Source organism: Rhinoraja longicauda, chromosome 3, assembly GCF_053455715.1.
Source record: "Rhinoraja longicauda isolate Sanriku21f chromosome 3, sRhiLon1.1, whole genome shotgun sequence".
Taxonomy (NCBI): domain Eukaryota; kingdom Metazoa; phylum Chordata; class Chondrichthyes; order Rajiformes; family Arhynchobatidae; genus Rhinoraja; species Rhinoraja longicauda.
In genome coordinates, this window is record NC_135955.1 from 87,105,866 (window position 1) to 87,129,674 (window position 23,809).

General features: G+C 44.8%; 1 protein-coding gene across 1 annotated transcript in view; it reads right to left on the reverse strand.

The window, feature by feature from the left end:
* Positions 1 to 3,068: 3,068 nt before the first annotated feature.
* The window catches only part of LOC144592470 (uncharacterized), a 35,287-nt gene continuing 14,546 nt past the window's right edge, over positions 3,069 to 23,809 (reverse strand). The window contains exons 2-3 of the mRNA XM_078397062.1: positions 8,258 to 8,542; positions 3,069 to 3,494 (exon numbers count right to left, since the gene is read on the reverse strand). Of these exons, the coding sequence (XP_078253188.1) occupies positions 3,486 to 3,494; positions 8,258 to 8,542 (294 nt within the window). The 3' untranslated portion in view covers positions 3,069 to 3,485. The remainder of the gene's footprint in view (positions 3,495 to 8,257; positions 8,543 to 23,809) is intronic.

Below are 23,809 nucleotides of genomic sequence, written 5' to 3' on the forward strand. Positions count from 1 at the left end.
TTAAAATTTGAACTGTCTTCTGTGTGATATGGGCATAGAGTCATACAGCATGGAAAGCGGTCCTTCTTGCCCACATCGACCAACTTGTCCCATCTACACTAGTCTACATTAGTCTACATCTACACTAGTCCCACCTGAATGCATTTGGCCCATATCCCTCTGAACCAGTCCTATTCATGTACCTGTCTAATTGTTCCTTAAAAAAAGCAATAGTCCCTGCTTCAACTAGGTCCTCTGGCAGCTCGTTCCATACGGAACTTCAGGAAATTTTGCAGGCCTGCATGGTCTTCCATTCAGGTAAACTCAAGTGGCGTTTAATCATAGATACACTCACTGCAGCAATAGTCAAGAGAGATTCAAGAGTATTTTATTGTCATATGTCTCGAAACGGAACAATTACATTCTTATTCGCAGCAGCGTAATAGTTATGTAAACATAATAATCTGTAAACACCATAATAAACAACAAAAAAAGTCAGCATATATATTAATAAAAACAATAAATAATAATAGTGCAAAGCCAAAACAATGCCCCTAAGTCTATGTAGTTTGGACCTTATTTGAAGTTGTAGTGTAGAAAGGAACTGCAGATGCTGGTTTAAACCGAAGGTAGACACAAAATGCTGGAGTGACTCAGCGGGATAGACAGCATCTCTGGAGAGAAGGAATGGGTGACCTTTCAGGACAAGACCCTTCTTCAGACTAGTCAGGGGAAAGGGAAACGAGAGATATAGACGATGATGTAGAGAGATAAAGAACAATGAATGAAAGATATGTGTTTAATAGCTTGATGGTTGTCGGGAAGAAGCTGTTCCTAAATCTGGACGTCAGTTTTCAGGCTCCTGTACCTTCTTTCTGATGGCTGGAGTGAAATGAGTGTGTGGTCAGGGTGGTGTGGGTCTCTGATGATGCTGGCTGCCTTTTTGAGGCAGCAACTCCTGTAGATCCCTTCAATGGTGGGGAGGTCTGTACCTGTGATGGACTGGCCATTGACCACCACTTTTTGTTCTGTTTCAGGAACCACCCCCGAATTACAGTCTTTGTGTTGCAATTCTTGGCGCCCACATAATTCAGAGGATCAGGTGCACGACAAGGATGGCTAAGAGAGAACATGGGTCCTGATGTGGCGAATGGCCTAATTCTGCTCCTAGAACTTACGAACAGGGAATCCCTGTTCTATGATCAGGCGAGGGATTTCACTAATAAACTGCAAAAAAATTGGCTGAATCTAAACACAATGTTGCACTGGTCTAAAGCAGGAATATTAGATAATGCACCTTCTTGGAATCCTAAAGCAGAGGCTAATTTTTTTTTAGAGATACAGCGCGGAAACAGGCCCTTCGGCCCACCGAGTTCGCGCCGCCCAGCGAAAGCATTCTTTAATGGATTCATAGATATGTAGATATGTTCATGCCGATCAGCTTGCCTAACTGTGCTAATCACATTCATCTGTCTTTGGCCCATTTCCCTCTAAATCTTTTTTATCCATGTACCTGTCGAACACATATAAGATTATTAAGGGGTTGAACACGTTAGAGGCAGGAAACATGTTCCCAATGTTGGGGGAGTCCAGAACCAGGGGCCACAGTTTAAGAATAAGGGGTAGGCCATTTCGAACGGAGATGAGGAAAAACCTTTTCAGTCAGAGAGTTGTGAATCTGTGGAATTCTCTGCCTCAGAAGGCAGTGGAGGCCAATTCTCTGAATGCATTCAAGAGAGAGCTAGATAGAGCTCTTAAGGATAGCGGAGTCAGGGGGTATGGGGAGAAGGCAGGAACGGGGTACTGATTCAGAATGATCAGCCATGATCACATTGAATGGCGGTGCTGGTTCGAAGGGCCGAATGGCCTATTCCTGCACCTATTGTCTATTGTCTATTGTCTATCCTCACACATTAACACTATCCTACACACACTAGGGACAATTTTTACATTTACCCAGTCAATTAACCTACATACCTGTGAATGTTTGCACCACTCAGCTAGAGGGCTGGATTTTCGGACTATCCTTGATCAGACTTTGCTGGCTTTACTTTGCACTGAACGTTATTCCCTTATCATGTATCTATACACTGTAAAGGCATTGATTATAATCATGTACTGTCTTTCCGCTGACTGGTTAGCACGCAACAAAAGCTTTTCACTGTACCTCGGTACGCGTGACAATAAACTAAACTGAACTGGAGTCAGATGGATGATGGCTGCTTCTTTACCAGCCCACAAAAATGTCCAACTAATGACCACGTCCAACTTATGTTCCAGCGACAATGCTATCTAGTGAATGAACGGCATGAGCTAAAAAGGAGATGCAGAGGATGGGGAGGGTGGCTAGAAGAGGGAGGAAATAAATGGAAGCGAGTTGCAGCCAGGAAGATCAGTGCAGTAGAAACACATCAATAACTGCTCCAGTAATTCATTCAGCTCTGAAGGTAATGAATCCCCGAGTTCCAGAAACAACAGTGTACTCCTCCGTCTGCTGAATCTTAACTGCCACATTATCCATTATATCACCAAGTACCTCCTTTACAAAAGCCATCCTCAGCAAAACTATCTGCACAAAAGGTACAGGAGACCTACAAATTATTTGATTATGTTTGCTTGCACCGGTTCTCCTTGGTGCCTTAGACAATAGACAATAGACAATAGACAATAGGTGCAGGAGTAGGCCATTCAGCCCTTCGAGCCAGCACCGCCATTCAATGCGATCATGGCTGATCACTCTCAATCAGTACCCCGTTCCTGCCTTCTCCCCATACCCCCTCACTCCGCTATCCTTAAGAGCTCTATCCAGCTCTCTCTTGAAAGCATCCAACGAACTGGCCTCCACTGCCTTCTGAGGCAGAGAATTCCACACCTTCACCACTCTCTGACTGAAAAAGTTCTTCCTCATCTCCGTTCTAAATGGCCTACCCCTTATTCTTAAACTGTGGCCCCTTGTTCTGGACTCCCCCAACATTGGGAACATGTTTCCTGCCTCTAATGTGTCCAATCCCCTAATTATCTTATATGTTTCAATAAGATCCCCCCTCATCCTTCTAAATTCCAGTGTATACAAGCCTAATTGCTCCTGCCTTTCAACGTACGACAGTCCCGCCATTCCGGGAATTAACCTAATGGCTATGGTTCTCACGTGGCTCAGCTGTTTCTGTGACTGGGTTCTCCCTCAGTTGTGTGGGATGGCGTGGGGTGTGTGAGATGGTTGAGGGGTATGTTCATATAGGTAGTAGGATCAGTATTTGGCCATTCGGCCCAGAAAGTCTACACCACCATTCAATCATGGCTGATCTATCTCTCCCTCCTAACCCCTTTCTCCTGACTTCTCCCCGTAACCCCTGACACCTGTACTAATCAAGAATCTGTTTAATTATTTATTTAATCATTTATTTGAAAAGGGGACAATGTGCATTAATTGACGTTTAAACAAATGTAAATGTACTCGAGTTAGCCGAGAGGCTAGATTTCATCGACAGTCCCTTAGCCTGATGTTGTTAGGCATCCTAGAAAAGAAATACAATACAATATGTACAATAGTTAAAAACAGTACATTACCATACAAAGCAATACAGTTAATTAAAATGAGCAGACACCACCTTAAAAATATCCATTGACTTGGTCTCTACAGCCTTCAGTGGCGATGAATTCCACAGATTCGCCAGCCTCTGACTAAAGAAATTCCTCCTCATCTCCTCTCTAAAGGTACGTCCATTTATTCTGAGGCTATGGCCTCTGGCCCCAGACTCTCTGACAAGTGGAAATGAGTTACCGTGCCTGAGATCACGTTCAAAAAGCCGGTAACTCTCTCCGCTAGCACATTTAGCTTGGAATTCCACAATGTTCAGCACAGACTGTGAGCCGAAGAGTCTTTTCTTGTGCTGTACTGGTCTATGTTCGATGTCTCAGTCTTTATCAGGAAGGAAAATTCAGCTGGAATGCACGTGTTTGAAAACTCACCTGACTTAACCCGAGCGACATTGGAGACCTTGTTTTTCCTCCAACAGAACTTGTCATCTTTCATTCTCTCACAACGACTGACTTTGGAATTTTTGAATGCTGCCAGTGATAGTTATTTTCAGCCAAATGTCCTCTTGGCAACTCATCTATCACACATCAGAATGAGCAGCTTCTTGCTTTGAAAAGATATCCGAAGGCTATGCAGAAGCTTATATATCCACCTCAAGGGCCAATTTTTGCATATAAATAAGAAAAATAATGGTGACTCGAAGCAGTACAGTCCGAAAAAGCTAATCATAAATGTGGGCAGTGGCACACAGTGTGTTGGGGAATGGAGCAGATTCTGACTGCAACATCTTGTATCAGCACCTCCAGTTTAATTAAGCCACCCACACCTAAGTTCGTAAGAATTAATCAAATGCACCGCCTTAACAAGTGAGAATAAGGCTTTTTGTGTATGCTAATTTATTCCGACAAATGGCTTTGAGCAACAGCATGTTCTGATAGCATCAATCATTGCAAAATGGAGGCAGTTTAAACTCAAGTGGTGAGTGTGGTTTTCAGAATGGGGTTTGTTTCTCTTACACAAAAACAACTGCTGAAATAATGACACACTTCATTTGGCATGAAACATACAGGGGCTGCAGGAAGATTTATTAATGAATTATATAGTCTGAAGACAAATCAATAGAGCTTTCAGGATGTTACCGATGCGGAGGATTGTTTAAAGTAGATCAACAGACTCAGACAAAGACCACAATGGAATGCAGTAACTCTGGTTCATATTGTATCATATTGTATTGTATGTGGGGGTGAAATAAGCATCCACGGAGGGTCAGGGAATCCTAATGGTTCTACCAGCTCAAAAGCTGGACAGATCAATGTTAGAATAAAGGACTTTAATCAGTCTGATAGCGGTAATGTAAAGTGGGAGACACGGGAGGTGGAGATGATATTTCTTTCCACCAGTGGGAGAGTCTAGGACCAGAGGGCACAGCCTCAATAGACAATAGACAATAGACAATAGGTGCAGGAGTAGGCCATTCAGCCCTTCGAGCCAGCACCGCCATTCAATGCGATCATGGCTGATCACTCTCAATCAGTACCCCGTTCCTGCCTTCTCCCCATACCCCCTCACTCCGCTATCCTTAAGAGCTCTATCCAGCTCTCTCTTGAAAGCATCCAACGAACTGGCCTCCACTGCCCTCTGAGGCAGAGAATTCCACACCTTCACCACTCTCTGACTGAAAAAGTTCTTCCTCATCTCCGTTCTAAATGGCCTACCCCTTATTCTCAAACTGTGGCCCCTTGTTCTGGACTCCCCCAACATTGGGAACATGTTATCTGCCTCTAATGTGTCCAATCCCCTAATTATCTTATATGTTTCAATAAGATCCCCCCTCATCCTTCTAAATTCCAGTGTATACAAGCCCAATCGCTCCAGCCTTTCAACATACGACAGTCCCGCCATTCCGGGAATTAACCTAGTGAACCTACGCTGCACGCCCTCCATAGCAAGAACATCCTTCCTCAAATTTGGAGACCAAAACTGCACACAGTACTCCAGGTGCGGTCTCACCAGGGCCCGGTACAACTGTAGAAGGACCTCTTTGCTCCTATACTCAACTCCTCTTGTTACGAAGGCCAACATTCCATTGGCTTTCTTCACTGCCTGCTGAACCTGCATGCTTCCTTTCATTGACTGATGCACTAGGACACCCAGATCTCGTTGAACTCCCCCTCCTCCTAACTTGACACCATTCAGATAATAATCTGCCTTTCTATTCTTACTTCCAAAGTGAATAACCTCACACTTATCTACATTAAACTGCATCTGCCATGTATCCGCCCACTCACACAACCTGTCCAAGTCACCCTGCAGCCTTATTGCATCTTCCTCACAATTCACACTACCCCCCAACTTAGTATCATCTGCAAATTTGCTAATGGTACTTTTAATCCCTTCGTCTAAGTCATTAATGTATATCGTAAATAGCTGGGGTCCCAGCACCGAACCTTGCGGTACCCCACTGGTCACTGCCTGCCATTCCGAAAGGGACCCATTTATCCCCACTCTTTGCTTTCTGTCTGTCAACCAATTTTCTATCCATGTCAGTACCCTACCCCCAATACCATGTGCCCTAATTTTGCCCACTAATCTCCTATGTGGGACCTTGTCGAAGGCTTTCTGAAAGTCGAGGTACACCACATCCACTGACTCTCCCTTGTCAATTTTCCTAGTTACATCCTCAAAAAATTCCAGTAGATTTGTCAAGCATGATTTCCCCTTCGTAAATCCATGCTGACTCGGAATGATCCCGTTACTGCTATCCAAATGCTCAGCAATTTCGTCTTTTATAATTGACTCCAGCATCTTCCCCACCACTGATGTCAGACTAACTGGTCTATAATTACCCGTTTTCTCTCTCCCTCCTTTCTTAAAAAGTGGGATAACATTTGCTATCCTCCAATCCACAGGAACTGATCCTGAATCTATAGAACATTGAAAAATGATCTCCAATGCTTCCACTATTTCTAGAGCCACCTCCTTAAGTACTCTGGGATGCAGACCATCAGACCCTGGGGATTTATCAGCCTTCAGTCCCATCAGTCTACCCAAAACCATTTCCTGCCTAATGTGGATTTCCTTCAGTTCCTCCATCACCCTAGGTTCTCCGGCCCCTAGAACATTTGGGAGATTGTGTGTATCTTCCTCAGTGAAGACAGATCCAAAGTAACGGTTTAACTCGTCTGCCATTTCTTTGTTCCCCATAATAAATTCCCCTGCTTCTGTCTTCAAGGGACCCACATTTGCCTTGACTATTTTTTTCCTCTTCACTTTTGCTATCCTCCTTTATATTATTGGCTAGTTTACCCTCGTACCTCATCTTTTCTCCCCGTATTGCCTTTTTAGTTAACTTTTGTTGCTCTTTAAAAGAGTCCCAATCCTCTGTCTTCCCACTCTTCTTTGCTATGTTATACTTCCTCTCCTTAATTTTTATGCTGTCCCTGACTTCCCTTGTCAGCCACAGGTGTCTCTTACTCCCCTTAGAGTCTTTCCACCTCTTTGGAATAAATTGATCCTGCAACCTCTGCATTATTCCCAGGAATACCTGCCATTGCTGTTCTACCGTCTTCCCTGCTAGGGCCTCCTTCCAATCAATTTTGGCCAGCTCCCGCCTCATGCCTCTGTAATCCCCTTTGCTATACTGTAATACCGACACTTCCGATTTTCCCTTCTGCCTTTCCATTTGCAGAGTAAAACTTATCATGTTGTGATCACTGCCTCCTAATGGCTCTTTTACCTCTAGTCCCCTTATCAGATCAGGATCATTACACAACACTAAATCCAGAATTGCCTTCTCCCTGGTAGGCTCCAGTACAAGCTGTTCTAAGAATCCATCTCGAAGGCACTCTACAAACTCTCTTTCCTGCGGTCCATTTCCAACCTGATTTTCCCAGTCTACCTGCATGTTGAAATCTCCCATAACCACCGTAGCATTACATTTTTGACACGCCAATTTTATCTCCTGATTCAACTTGCACCCTATGTCGAGGCTACTGTTTGGGGGCCTATAGATAACTCCCATTAGGGTCTTTTTACCCTTACAATTTCTCATTTCTATCCATACTGATTCAACATCTCCTGATTCTATGTCACCCCTTGCAAGGGAATGAATATCATTCCTTACCATCAGAGCAACCCCACCCCCTCTGCCCACCTGTCTGTCTTTTCTATACGTTGTGTACCCCTGAATATTCAGTTCCCAGCCCTGGTCCTCTTGTAGCCATGTCTCAGTGATCCCTACAACATCATACTTGCCCATGACTAACTGAGCCTCAAGCTCATCCACTTTATTTTTTATACTACGCGCATTTAAGTACAACACTTTAACTTCTGTATTTACCTCCCCTCTCACATCGTTCACAATTGGCCCTGCCCTTAATTTCTTTTCCGCTCTAGAACTTCTGTTCCCATTCTTCCGAGAGTCTTTTGCAATATCTCCTGTATTCCCTTTTACCTCATCTTCATATTCACAATTTGTTAACCCCTCCCCCCCACTACTTAGTTTAAAGCCACAGGTGTCACACTAGCAAACCTGCCTGCCAGAATGTTTGTTCCCCTGCTGTTAAGATGCAACCCGTCCCTTTTGTACAAGTTACCCCTAGCCCAGAAGAGATCCCAGTGGTCCAGAAATCTAAATCCCTGCTCTCTGCACCAGCCCCTCAGCCATAAATTCATACCCTCTATCTCTCTGTTCCTGGCCTCACCAGCACGAGGTACCGGTAGCAGTCCAGAGATAACTACCTTCGGCGTCCTACTTCTCAGTGCTTTTCCCAACTCTCTAAACTCCCGCTGTAGCACCTCCTTCCTCTTCCGCCCGACGTCATTCGTGCCCACGTGCACAACGACTTCAGGTTGATCGCCTTCCCTCACTAGGATTTTCTGAAGCCGGTCTGTGATGTGTTGAACCCTGGCACCAGGGAGGCAACAGACCATCCTCAAGTCCCTCCTGCTGCCACAGAATCTTCTGTCCGTCCCTCGGACTATGGAGTCACCGACCACTACGGCTCTTCCAGACTTCAGTCTCCCCTGTCAGAATACAAGGACATACATTTAGGAAAGAGATGAGGAGGAATTTATTTAGTCAGAGGGTGGTGAATCTGTGGAATTAATTGCCCCAGACGCCTGTAGAGGCCAAGTCAATGGATATTTGTAAGGCGGAGGCTGACAGATTCTTGATTAGTAAGTGTGTCAGGGGTTATGGGGAGAGTGGGTTGAGCGGGAAAGATAGGTTCATAAGATCCGAAGATCAAAAGAGATAGGAGTAGAATTAGGCCATTCGGCCCATCAAGTCTGCTCTGCCATTCAATCATGGTTGATGTATCTCTCCCTCCTAACCCCATTCTCCTGCCTTCTCCCCATAACCTCTGACACCTATACTAATCAAGAATCTATCTATCTCTGCCTTAAAAATATCCATTGACTTGGGCTCCACAGCCTTCTGTGGCAAAGAATTTCACAGATTCACCACACTCTGACCAAAGAAGCCACGGTTAGACATGATAAAATGGCGGAGTAGACTTGATGGGCCAAATGGCCTAATTCTGCTCCGAGAACTTACGAATTATATCCCAAAACAATTTTAAAATGATGTAAAGTACTGTTCATGATGGCCATCTGGATAAACTAGCTACTCACATTGGGACGAGCTGTCTGTCCGTGGGCGTGGGGAAGAGAGTGGAAGTTTTGTTGCCTCCATCACAGTGAGGGGGTGTTTGGAGTCACTGTGATGGACGTTTGTGTTGGGGTCATGTGTCTTGTGTTCTTTTTTGTGTGTGACTGCTATGTAGTTTCGTTCGGTACCTTGGTACCGAATGACAAATAAAGCTCTGTTGAACTGCTGTTGTTGAACTGTTGAACTGTTGAACTGCTGTTTCATGAGTTCCGATGATAATCCTATCTTCAAAAAAACAAGGCCACGATGGCGCAGAGGTAGAGTTGCTGCCTTACAGCGCAGAGAACCCGGTTCAATCCTGACTATGGGCGCTATCTGCATGGAGTTTGCACGTTATCCCCGTGACCACGTGGGTTTTCTCCGAGATCTTCGGTTTTCTCCCACACCCCAAAGACGTACAGGTATTGTAGGTTAATTGGCTTGGTGTATGTGTAAAAATTGTCCCCAGTGTGTGAAGGATAGTGTTAGTGTGCGGGGATCGCTGGTCGGTGCGGACTTGGTGGGCCGAAGGGCCTATTTTCGTGCTGTACCTCTAAAACTAAAAACAAAAATTCTATCTCCAAGTATATAAGTCCTGCTACCTTTCCAATTCATCAACAGTAAACTCTTCCAGTGAACCAGCCTCACAGTGTTTCTGCTGATGCAACAATGTTGTTCAAATCCAAAACATTAACTTTAGAAGCTGCAACTTTTCAGAAAGGGATGTTAATTAAAAGCATGGTAGTAATCCAGGAAAACTCCAATAATCTGCTATCTGATTATTTTTTTAAATCCTGATGATTCAGGATGGCTCAATAAGTGGAGATTCTTGTGCTTCCTTTAACACCCTGAGCCATTTCCCACATTCCCTTTCACACACTGGACCCTCATTTCCCACATTCCCGATAACATGCTTGACCCATTTCCCACAGTCCCTCTAACACACTGGAGTCCCATTGCCTAGGATTAACAAACTCATCGGGAAGGCTGGCTCCGTCCTGGGGGGGGGGGGAGTTGGATTCATGGGAGTGGTCTTGGAGGGGAGGGTGCTCCTAAACCTGCGGAGCATCCTGGACAATACAGCCCACCCCCTCCATGACACACTGGTTAACCTGAGGAGTATCTTCAGCAACAGATTGGTTCCACCAAGATGCAGCACAGAACGCCACAGGAGATCCTTCTTCCCTGTGGCTATCAAACTGTACAACTCCTCCCCTTCTGCCAAGGGATAGATTGAGACTGACTCCCCTCTCCCCCACCCCCCCCCCCCCCCCCCCTGCACATCCCCAATCCTGTCCACTCTTCACTTTAATTTCATGCTTCATGTATTTTGTGTTTTTATGACTGTTGGCAGATCAATTTCCCTCCTGGAATAAATAAAGTTCTATCGTATCGTATAATATCTATCCTCCCTTAAACATTGAGGCCCAGGTTCCCTTGCTTTCTTTGACACACTAGGGTCCCGATTCCAGTACTCCCTTTAATGGCCCAGAACCCTTGATCCCCTGCTTTCTTTAACGCACAGGGGCTCCATTTACCCTGTTCTCTTGAAACGCAACTAATTCGCCACCTGCATTTCAATGACCCCAATTCCTGCGCTCCTTTTAAACCCACCTTTTACGCACCTTTTTCAACTTTTAAACATTGTATTCGCTGGAAAATCTCTTATACTGTTTAACAACTTTTAAAATAAATGAACTAAAAGTGTGTAGAAGTATTCATTGGAATGCTATCCAGTCAATCTACCAGAGTGGCCTGGGCAAAATACCAAATAACGGAGTTTTCCTGTAGAAACAAAGAACTGCAGATGCTGGTTAATACACAAAAAGACACAGAGTGCTGGAATAACCTAGTGGGTCAGGCAGCATCTTTGGAGAACATGGATAGGTGATGTTTCGGGTTGGGACCTTTCTTTAGACTGCGAGAAGGATCATAGAGCAGAGAACAGAGAACATAGAAAATAGCTGCAGGAGGAGGCCATTTGGCATTCCATTCAACACCACCATTCATTGGGTCCCAACCCAAAATGTCACCTATCCATATTCTCCAGAGATGCTGCCTGGTCTGCAGAGTTTCTCCAGCAGTTTGTGTCCTTTGGAGTATCGCTCTGCCCCTTTTTAAGACAGTGGAGACCCTACAACTGCAGTTGCTAAAGATCAGACTGCCACCATGCTACCTGGTTTCAAAAAGCAGCTGAATGCTCCAAAGGATGTTCTCCTGTGTATGAGCTCTGAGGTAATGAATGTGCAATGCACGGATCCAATGCACACTGGGATCTTGTTGCTTTCTGGAGTGGGGATTTTCCACTGATATCATTGCAATCAGCTATGAGAGTTTGACTGCACAGGGCCTGTACTCTCTGGAGTTTAGAAGAATGAGGGGGGACCTCATTGAAACACACAGAATAGTGAAAGGCTTGGATAGAGTGGATGTGGAAAGGATGATTCCACTCGTGGGAGAGTCTAGCACGAGAGGTCATAGCCTCGGAATTAAAGGATGTTCTTTTAGGAAGGAGATGAGGAGAAATTTCTTTAGTCAGAGGGTGGTGAATCTGTGGAATTCTTTGCCACAGAAGGCTGTGGAGGCCAAGTCAGAGGATATTTTTAAGTCAGTGACAGATACATTCTTGATTAGTACAGGTGTCAGAGGTTATGGGGAGAAGGCAGGAGAATGGGGTTAGGAGGGAGAGCTAGATCAGCCATGATTGAATGGGGTTAGGAGGGAGAGCTAGATCAGCCATGATTGAAAGGGCCTTGATGGGCCAATTGGCCTAATTTGACTCCTATTCCATATGACCTTATGACTACCCGAGATTTCAACTAGAGTCATGCAGGAAAAGCAACGCAGATCTCCAAGAATATAGAATGTTATAAACCAGAGTTATGGAGAAAGAAATGTTTGAGGCTCGACCCTTAGTCACAAAGAACAGTCACAAAGAGAGAAGCAAAAGATACAGATGTTGGAAATCTAAAACAAAAGTAGGTGGGACTAGTGTAGATGGGCATGTTGGAGGGTATGGGCAAGTTGGGCTGAAAGGCCTGTTTCCACGCTGTATGACTCTATGACTTCATGAATCTAAAATGGTGGAAATACTTATCAAGTCAGGTAGCATCTGTGGAGAGAGGATTGTTTCAGGTCAATGAAAGATCAATAAACTCTGTTTAGTTTAGGTTAGTTTAGTTTATTGTCACATGTACAGTGAAAAGCTTTTGTTGCGTGCTAACCAGCCAGCAGAAATACAATACTTGATTACAATCGATCCATTCACAGTGTACAGATACATGATAAGGGAATAATGCTTAGTGCAAGGTAAAGCCAGTAAAGTCCGATCACAGATAGTCTGATCATAGTTCAGGACTGCTCTCTGGTTGCAAAGGGATGGTTCAGTTGCCTGATAACAGCTGGGAAGAAACTGTCCCTGAATCTGGAGGTGTGCGTTCTCACACTTCTATGCCTTTTACCTGTTGGGAGAGGGGAGAAGAGGGAGTGGCCAGGGTGGAACTCGTCCTTGATTATGCTGCTGGCCTTGCCGAGGCAGTGTAAGGTACAAATGGAGTCAATAGAAGGGAGATGGACACAAAATGCTGGAGTAACTCAGCGGGACAGGCAGCATCTCTGGAGAGAAGGAATGGGTGATGTTTCTGGTCGAGACCCTTCTTGGAGACCCTTCAAAGGAAGGGAGGTTGGTTTGTGTGATGGTCTGGGCTGTGTCCACAATTCGCTGCCATTTCTTGCGGTCTTGGATGGAGCTGTTCCCAAAAAGTTAACTAAAAAGGCAATACGGGGAGAAAAGATGAGGTACGAGGGTAAACTAGCCAATAATATAAAGGAGGATAGTAAAAGTTTTTTTAGGTACGTGAAGAGGAAAAAAATAGTCAAGGCAAATGTGGGTCCCTTGAAGACAGAAGCAGGGGAATTTATTATGGGGAACAAAGAAATGGCAGACGAGTTAAACCATTACTTTGGATCTGTCTTCACTGAGGAAGATACACACAATCTCCCAAATGTTCTAGGGGCCGGAGAACCTAGGGTGATGGAGGAACTGAAGGAAATCCACATTAGGCAGGAAATGGTTTTGGGTAGACTGATGGGACTGAAGGCCTGATGGTCTGCATCCCAGGGTACTTAAGGAGGTGGCTCTAGAAATAGTGGAAGCATTGGAGATCATTTTTCAATGTTCTATAGATTCAGGATCAGTTCCTGTGGATTGGAGGATAGCAAATGTTATCCCACTTTTTAAGAAAGGAGGGAGAGAGAAAACGGGTAATTATAGACCAGTTAGTCTGACATCAGCGGTGGGGAAGATGCTGGAGTCAATTATTAAAGACGAAATTGCTGAGCATTTGGATAGCGGTAACAGGATCATTCCGAGTCAGCATGGATTTACGAAGGGGAAATCATGCTTGACAAATCTACTGGAATTTTTTGAGGATGTAACTAGGAAAATTGACAGGGGAGAGTCAGTGGATCTCGACTTTCAGAAAGCCTTCGACAAGGTCCCACATAGGAGATTAGTGGGCAAAATTAGAGCACATGGTATTGGGGGTAGGGTACTGACATGGATAGAAAATTGGTTGACAGACAGAAAGCAAAGAGTGGGGATAAATGGGTCCCTTTCGGAATGGCAGGCAGTGACCAGTGGGGTACCGCAAGGTTCGGTGCTGGGACCCTAGCTATTTACGATATACATTAATGACTTAGATGAAGGGATTAAAAGTACCATTAGCAAATTTGCAGATGATACTAAGCTGGGGGGTAGTGTGAATTGTGAGGAAGGTGCAATAAGGCTGCAGGGTGACTTGGACAGGTTGTGTGAGTGGGCGGATACATGGCAGATGCAGTTTAATGTAGATAAGTGTGAGGTTATTCACTTTGGAAGTAAGAATAGAAAGGCAGATTATTATCTGAATGGTGTCAAGTTAGGAAGAGGGGATGTTCAACGAGATCTGGGTGTCCTAGTGCATCAGTCACTGAAAGGAAGCATGCAGGTACAGCAGGCAGTGAAGAAAGCCAATGGAATGTTGGCCTTCGTAACAAGAGGAGTTGAGTATAGGAACAAAGAGGTCCTTCTACAGTTGTATCGGGCCCTGGTGAGACCGCACCTGGAGTACTGTGTGCAGTTTTGGTCTCCAAATTTGAGGAAGGATATTCTTGCTATTGAGGGCGTGCAGCGTAGGTTCACTAGGTTGATTCCCGGAATGGCGGGACTGTCGTATTTTGAAAGGCTGGAGCAATTAGGCTTGTATACACTGGAATTTAGAAGGATGAGGGGGGATCTTATTGAAACATATAAGATAATTAGGGGATTGGACACATTAGAGGCAGGAAACATGTTCCCAATGTTGGGGGAGTCCAGAACAAGGGGCCACAGTTTAAGAATAAGGGGTAGGCCATTTAGAACGGAGATGAGGAAGAACTTTTTCAGTCAGAGAGTGGTGAAGGTGTGGAATTCTCTGCCTCAGAAGGCAGTAGAGGCCAGTTCGTTGGATGCTTTCAAGAGAGAGCTGGATAGAGCTCTTAAGGATAGCGGAGTGAGGGGGTATGGGGAGAAGGCAGGAACGGGGTACTGATTGAGAGTGATCAGCCATGATCGCATTGAATGGCGGTGCTGGCTCGAAGGGCTGAATGGCCTACTCCTGCACCTATTGTCTATTGTCTATTGTCTATTGTCTATTGTCAAACGAAGCTGTGATGCATCCCGATAAAATGCTTTCTGTGGCGCATGTGTAAAAGTTGCTGTTTTTCTCACCACTGATGCTGCCTGACCTGCTGGATATCTCCAGCATCTCCTATGTTTATTTTGGATTTCCAGAACCTATAGTGTTCAAGTTTTTTTTCAAGAGACCAAGGTTACTAAGGTTCCATTTCACAGAACAAAACGAGGAAATGATTTGTTCCACTATTTAGCTATCAGTGGAATTCAGGGCATGAAATTGTTATACTGCACCAAAGATACCGTTCTATACTGGTGTCCCGCCATAGAATATAGAACAGTACAGAATCAGGCCCTTCAGCCAACAATATCCCTGCCGAACAAGATGCTACATTAAACTAATATCTGAGGCTCCAGAGAAAACAAACTGAGTTTGTCCAATCTCTCCTTACAGCTGATAAACCTCTAATCCAGGCAGCATTCTGCTAACCCTCTTCTGCACCAGCACAACATGATGCAACATACCTCATATCCTCATGGAGTTGGGGAGTGGTGAGCCACTTTTTTAATGGGACTTCACGTCTCCTGTCATACAAACAGCCTCCTGGGGCAGCCAGCTCAGCAATGCCAATGTAATGCTACCCCATTGGATTCAAATTATTTGCTTATGCACAGTTAATTGTAAATCTGTATTCACCAAGTGCACTGCCACTCTGATGTGTGATGTCAATTCTTGACTATCGCCACATGTAAGTAAAACACAAAGTGATGGAGTAGCTTAGTGGGTCAGGCGGCATCCCTGGAGGACATGGATAGGTGTTGTTTCTGGTCGGGACCCTTTGATCTGTCATTGCTATTGAATGGTGGGCACACAGTAAGTGCAACAACAATGCAAACTATATTGATGACCAAAAGCCAAGTGCGTTTCTTCCCCTCCGCTCCTGTCACCTGTTCTGTTGTATTTTAGTAAAACTCCGCTGACAAAGGCCGAGAAACACTCTTGAAAATGACCGATCCTGTCACTGCTTTCCAAATGCGCTGCTATAACATCTTTAATAATCGACTCAAGCATCTTCCCCACTACTGATGTAAGGCTAACTGGTATATGATTTCCCATTTTCTCTCTCCCTCCTTTCTTAAAAAGTGGAGTTACATTGGCTACCCTCCAGTCCACAGGAACTGATCCAGTGTCAAAGAACATTGGGAAATGATCACCGATGCATCCATGATTTCTCAGGCCACCTCCTTGAGTATTCTGGGATGTAGATCATCAGGCCCTGGGGATTTATCTGCCTTCAGTCCCAACAGTTTACCTAACACCATTTCCTGACTAATGTGGATTAGGAAAGCTCTTGGCTAATAAGTGAAAGTCAGCACATATTCCTTGAAAGATATTCAGATTTGATTAACTTGCCTGGGTTCCTTACTGAAGTAAGGGAGATGTTAATGAGGCTGCTGCAGTTGATGCTTATATGGAATGACAATAGATATTTGATAAAATGCCATGTAATAAAAGCACATTGACACAATGGTTCAATGGTGCTTTATATGTCACAAATGCAACTGCACAGTGAAATTCCTTTCGCATATATTACACATGCGGGCACCGCCATTTTTGGCGCCATTATTCAAAGTTCAAAGTCCAGTCGGCTCGCGCACTCGATGTACTGGAGCGGTTCCCGTGAACCGACGTCCCTCTTCTCTCCTTGCCCGGCCATCTTTGTGGCCAGGGGTGCCTCCTGCAGCCGTTCTTGAAGAAGGATTACCCCGGTTCACCATCCCACTGGCCCTTGCTCCTCGTGCCCGGCATCTCCAGCTCCGTCCCGGCTGTCTGCCAAGCCATCGGACGTGTCCCGCTGTCAGACTAGCCTTCGGGCAGGTTACTGGTCCCTACTAAATACACATACTAAAGCACAAGGGATGCTGCGAATGGATATGAAATTGGCCAGTGGACTGAAAATGAACCTAAGTAGGCAAAACGCAGGGAAGTGTACTATGGTGTTCTCTCAGGATTGGTAGTAGGAGTTTTGATATTTATTGAATCTCCTGAACTTCACGAGTTGAGGAATAATTTCGAACTCTGCACATGACATGAAACTCAAGCATGCAATACACGGAGGATGTTTAATACCATTCTTCAGATGTACACAGGGTGGCAAAGTAGATCGAGTCCTGGAAGGTAATATAAGAAAATAACTGCAGACGCTGGTACAAATCGAAGGTATTTATTCACAAAATGCTGGAGTAACTCAGCAGGTCAGGCAGCATCTCAGGAGAGAAGGAATGGGTGACGTTTCGGGTCGAGACCCTTCTTCAGACTGATGTCAGGGGGGGGCGGGACAAAGGAAGGATAGCATGTTGCTAAACTCTCGTTGAAGAGAGGAGGAGAACTTCTTCAAAGTAGACATACCTTGAGGAGAAATCGCAGTGGAGCAACAGGTAGTGTAAGAAAATAACTGCAGATGCTGGTACAAATCGAAGGTATTTATTCACAAAATGCTGGAGTAACTCAGCAGGTCAGGCAGCAGCCTGGAAGGTGATACTTATGTCAGAAGCATAAAACCCACAGACAGGCCCTTGAGCCTATGATGTTCGTGATACCAACCATAATACCAATCTAAACCTACTCCATCAGCGCTGCGACTGGTGCCAAATGGTGTCAAAACCTGGCAACCTATGGACTCAGTGGGTTGTTTCTATACTTTCCATACTTAATCGGGGATTGTACTTATGTACGGCAATAATCTTGCTGATCTGTATCCAATAAAGAATTTCACTGTATCTTCATACATTAGTTTAGTTTTAAGTTTAGGTTAGAGATACAGCGTGGAAACAGGCCCTTTGGTCCACCGAGCACGCGCCAACCTGTGATCCCCGCACACTGACACTATCCTACACACATTAGAGAAAGTTTACAATTTTACCAAGCCAATTAGCCTACAAACCTATATGTCTTTGGAGTGTGGGTGGAAACCAGAGTTCTCTAAGTAAAACCCACGCTGGTCATGGGGAGAACATACAAACTCCATACAGACAGTACCCGTAGTCAGGATCGAACCCAGGTCTCTGGCGCTATAAGGCAGCAACTCTACCGCTGCGCCACTGTGCCACCCAACATGTGATAATAAAGAACTATTGAACCATTGGAAGCGCGCGTATAAACAGCAGAAAGAGCAAACCGCCTCGTGTTCGACCCAAACACCACCTATCCCATCTCTGGAACAGGCCAAGGTACCCACATCGGTCACATCAGCTGCCTCAGAAACCACAAATCCAGACGGGAAGCAAGTCATCCTTGATCCTGAGGGAATGCCTGAGAAGGAGGAATCATTCCATGCTTCTGCACATTGACGGTAATATTATTGCAATGTTTGAATGCAGACCCTTGACGTTGTGAATAAGTATACTGCAGTGTTGGTGACACTCAATATAGGTTTAATTATGTTTACTAATTAGATTATGTTACTGTATGTTCACTAGCTCAGGTTGCAGTAAACAACTGATGATTATTGACTTTTTGATGCATCTCAAGGCTCAGCTTAGTTGTGAGGTTCTCTTGCGGTGAAAGCTGTTTGTATGTTTTTCCTCACATCTCCAGTTTGTTTTTGACATTCAACATGAGCTTTTCAACAGCAGCACCGACCCAGTGCTGCTGCCAGGACCACAGGCCTTTAAGGCCAAGATAAGACCCTATATCTTTAACACCTTGATACTTGAAAAGTACAAGATGCCACTGGAAACATGGCGACTCTTTGTCTACTGTCTCAGAAGAAGTTGACTATTTTTTCACTATAATCGTTGCATTCTTATATTTAGGTTTATGCTTATTTATAGCATGATTTTACTGAATTGTATGCAAAGCAAAGCATTTCACTTTACATGTGACAATAAACCACTATTGACTTTTGATATATTGCATGATATTTCAATAAATATCAGACCAATACTTATTATTTTTAATGTGATACGCTCTGACCTTATTTAAGAAATGATTCCAATCGTACTAGACCTGTAATTGTGTTATGGAACACAAATGTATGAAGTCCAAACTTACCTCAAGTTCCTCTCTGCTTTTCTACTGGAGATGTTAATTTATTTAAACTAAATGAAAGAAACTGGAAGTTTAGGCAAATGTTTTATAGAACAAAGGTAGACACAAAATGCTGGAGTAACTCAGCGCGCCAGGCAGCATCTCTGGAGCGAAGGAATGGGTGACGTTTCGGGCCGAGACCCTTCTTCAGACTGATGTCAGGGGAGTGGGTGGGACAAAGATAGAATGTACTCGAAGACAGTAAGACTGGTGGGCGAACTGGGAAGGGGGAGGGGATAGAGAGAGAGGGAAAGCAAGGGCTACTTGAAGTTAGAGAAGTCAATCTTCACACCGCTGGGGTGTAAGCTACCCAAGCAAAATATGAGGTGCTGTTCATCCAATTTGCGCTGGGCCTCACTCTGACAATGGAGGAGGCCCAGGACAGAAAGGTCAGATTTGGAATGGGAGGGGGGAGTTAAAGTGTTGAGCAACCGGGAGATCAGGTAGGTTAAGGCGGACTGAGCGGAGGTGTTCAGCAAAACAATTGTTGAGCTTGCGCTTGGTCTTGCCGATATACAGGAGTTGACACCTGGAACAGCGGATACAGTAGAAGAGGTTGGAGGAGGTGCAAGTGAACCTCTGCCTCACCTGAAAAGACTGTTGGGGTCCTCGGATGGAGTCGAGGGGGGAGGTAAAGGGACAGGTGTTGCATCTCCTGCGGTTGCAGGGGAAAGTACCTGGGGAGGGGGTGGTTTGGGTGGGAAGGAACGAGTTGACCAGGGAGTTGTGGAGGGAATGTTCTCTGCGGAAAGCAGTTGGGAAGATGTGGCCAGTAGTGGGATCCCGTTGGAGGTGGCAAAAACGTTGCAGAATTATATGCTGTATGCAACGGCTGATGGGTCAATAGTCTATCTCCTATGATGGAGACGGTGAGAACCAGAAACGGTAGGGAGATGTCGGAGATGGTCCACGTGAATTTGAGTGCAGGATGGAAATTAGTCAAAAAGTTGATGAAGTCAATGAGTTCTGCATGGCTGCAGGAGGTAGCACCAATGCAGTCGTCAATGTAGCGGAGGCAGAGTTCGGGGATAGGGCCAGTGTACGCCTGGAACAGTGATTGTTCGACGTACCCTACAAAGAGGCAGGCATAACTGGGGCCCATGTAGGTGCCCATAGCTAAGCTTTGGATTTGGAGGAAGTGGGAGGAGTTGAAGGAGAAGTTGTTAAAGGTGAGCACCAGCTCTGCTAGGCGGAGGAGAGTGTTAGTAGACGGAAATTGGCTGGTTCTGCGGTCGAGGAATAAACGGAGGGCTTTAAGACCTTCCTGGTGGGAGATGGAGGTGTAGAGTGACTGGACATCCATGGTAAAGATGAGGGAGTGGGGGCCTGGAAAACGGAAGTCACTAATGAGACGGAGAGCATGTGAGGTGTTCTGGACATAGGGAGGGAGGGATTGGACCAGGGGGGATAGGATGGAGTTGAGGTAGGTGGAAATTAATTCAGTGGGACATAAACAAGCAGAAACAATGGGTCTGCCAGGGCATTCCTGTTTGTGGATTTTGGGGAGAAGATAAAATCGGGCGGTGTGGGGCTGGGGAACGATAAGGTTGGAGGCTGTGGAAAGCAGACAGCAGGAAGTAATGAAATCAGAAATAGTATCTGGTGCTCGTCTATGCGGTCATGGTCCAAGGATAAGTAGGAGGAGGTTCTGAAAGTTGTCGCCTGGCCTCAGCCCAGCAGCGGTCAGCACGCCAGACTACCACCGCAACTCCCTTGTCGGCAGGTTTGATTATTATTCCAAGGATAAGTAGAAGGTTTTTATAGAACATTTTATAGAACGATCTACATACATACTCCCTGACCATAAAATGACTTAAAACAAAACTCCCCAATATGGATATAAATCCATCTTAGATGAGGCCCTCACTAGGGTCTCCTCGATGTCTTGCAGCTCCGCTCTTGCTCCCCCTCTCCCCACCCACAATAGGGACAGAGTCCCCCTTGTCCTCACCTTTCATCCCATCAGCGATTGCATACAGCACATAATGCTCCGCCATTTTCGTCACCTTCAACGGGATCCCTAATCAGATGTGCAGCACTTTGGTCAACGTGGGTTGTTTTTAAATGTGCTATAAAAATAAAATTGACTTGACTTGACTTGACCACATCTTCCCATCTCCACCCCTTTCCGCTTTCCACAGAGACCGTTCCTTCCGCAACCCCCTGGTTAACCTGTCTCTTCCCAACCAAACCACCCCCTCCCCAGGTACCTTCCCCTGCAACCAAAGGAGATGCAACCCATGTTCCTATACCTCCCCCCTCCACTCAGTCTAAGGACCCCGACAGTCCTTTTAGGTGAGGCAGAGGTTCACTTGCACCTCCTCCACCCTCATCTACTGTATCCGCTGTTCCAGGTGTGGACTCCTATATAGCTAACAATGATCTATCCCACATTTTCCTTGACCCGCATCCCCTTTGTCTAGATTTCACACCTTACATTTCCTTATCTCTGTATCTCCCTCTCCCCCGATTCAGTCTGAAGAAGGGTCTCGACCCGAAATGTCACCTATTCCTATCCAGAGATGCTGCCTGTCCTGCTGAGTTACTCCAGCATTTTGTGTCAATTCCCAGTATGGATACATCCCCACTCTTCTGCTGTTTATATTGAGGCCGTTCGAGTATGTTTATACACACTGGTCCCATTCGTAACAACATCTTTTTGAAGGCTAATCGTTTCAGCCTCAGTTACTTCTGCTGAAAGCCTACTTGATGTAGTCATCACTCCACAGAAATAAGTGGATTGTTCTAATCCCACGTGACATTTACATCTACATCACCGACACTTATCAACATTTTAAACATTAATGGATAATTGCTATATTATAGAAAGTCAGTTCCTTCTTGAGTTTAGTTTATAGTTACAGCATAACAACAGGCCCTTCGGCCCATTGAGTCCACGCTGAACAATTACACATATGTTCACACATATACTGTTATCCCACTTTCACGGTTAGGCTTGGTTTAGAGATACAGCATTGAAACCGGCCCTTCGTCCCAACGAGTCCATGCTGACCATCGATCACCCATTCCCAGTAGTTCTATGTCATCCCACTTTCACGGTTGGGTTTGGTTTCAAGATACCGCATTGAAACAGGCCCTTCAGCCCACCGAGTCCACACCGACCATCGATCATTAATTCACACTAGTTTTATGTCATCCCACTTTCACATTCACTCCCCACACGTCAGGGACCAATTTACAGAGAGTAAATAACCTAAATGTCCTTCGAATGTGGGAAGTAACCGGAGCACCTGGAAGAAATTTTTCTGAAGAAAATTCTCTGTGATACTAATTGATTTTGTTTTGTGATCAGAAGCAAGGCATTTGAGAGAAAAAAACAATACATTCTGAATTTGTGAAAGTAAGCATAAATGCAGAGTAGAGCGTTTAGATTTATAGTTCAATAAAAGTCAAATGTGTATGTCTATGTTGCCACATATTTTAAACATATCTGGAGTGTATAGTTTCTAAATTCCATGAAACTGAAACTTGTAATAAGGTTTTACTGTCTGAGTTGAAAGAACCGGCTATAGTTAGGCATAAAACATCTGTTTCAGTAACCAAACTGCACACATATCTCTTTTCCTTTGGCTGAATGCCTGTAGAGAATGGTATTAAGTGTACACCCTGAAATCACAGTGCAGAGCTGCAAAGTAGTTTAATGCATTGATGTGAACACTGGGCGGGCTACAGATGACGTTTACCAGATGTATTTTGTCCTATTGATCCTTGACCAGCTTTGTCTTCAGGTGTCTAGTATATTGTGAAAATGGAACTGTTCACCTCACAGCATTGTTTGCTGTGAAAACTAACAGCACAGGCCAGTCATTCACCTGCACATTGATGAACATACCACACACTCCCCTCTCAACTGGAGGGGAAAAAAATCACCACCATGCCAATAACACTTAGTGAAAGGATTTTCTTTATTTGATATAAGGTTGCATTTTCCAAGATATGTTTGCTCATTTTGGCAATGGTCAACCGTTAATTTGTTTTCAGCTTGAAATACATTTCACAAGCTTCTAGATTTAGCCAGCCTCAGCTCAGAAACCTAAACGCACGAAAATCAGCCAAGCAAATGCTATTTTTCATGAACAAAACGATCGCAGGTTTGTAATGCCTGAAGGGAGAGATAATAAATCGTGTGGAATGACAAATATTATTATTTTTTGCTGTGGGGATCTGGGGCCCAATCTTGTACAATGCAGTGTGATGCCCCAAAACATATGTAGGGAAGAACTGCAGACGCTGGCTTAAAAGAACTGCTAGACGCAGGAAAAATGTTCTCAATGTTGGGGGAGTCCAGAACCAGGGGCCACAGTCCTGGAATAAAGGGGAGGCCATTTAAAACTGAGGTGAGAAGAAACTTTTTCACCCAGAGAGTTGTGAAATAGTGGAATTCTCTGCCACAGAGGCCAGTGGAGGCCAAATCACTGAATGGATTTAAGAGAGAGTTAGATAGAGCTCCAGGGGCTAGTGGAATCAAGGGATATGGGGAGAAGGCAGGCATGGGTTATTGATTGTGGACGATCAGCCATGATCACAATGAATGGCGGTGCTGGCTCGAAGGGCTGAATGGCCTCCTCCTGCACCTATTTTCTATGTTTCTATGTTTCTAAATCAAAACGTCACCCATTCCCTCCAGAGATACTGCCTGACCCACTGAGTTACTCCCACATTTTGTGTCTACCCCAAAACATATTTGGTTTTGATTTATATTGTTAATTACGGTTACACATATTAATTCATTTTTAACAGACTTAATCTTTATCTAAGGCAGCACATTTGCGTAGTGGTAGAGTTGCTACCTTACAGCTCCAGAGACACGAGTTCGATCCTGCTTGTCTGTACAGAGTCTGTACCTTCTCCCCGTGACCGCATGGGTTTTCCCTGGGG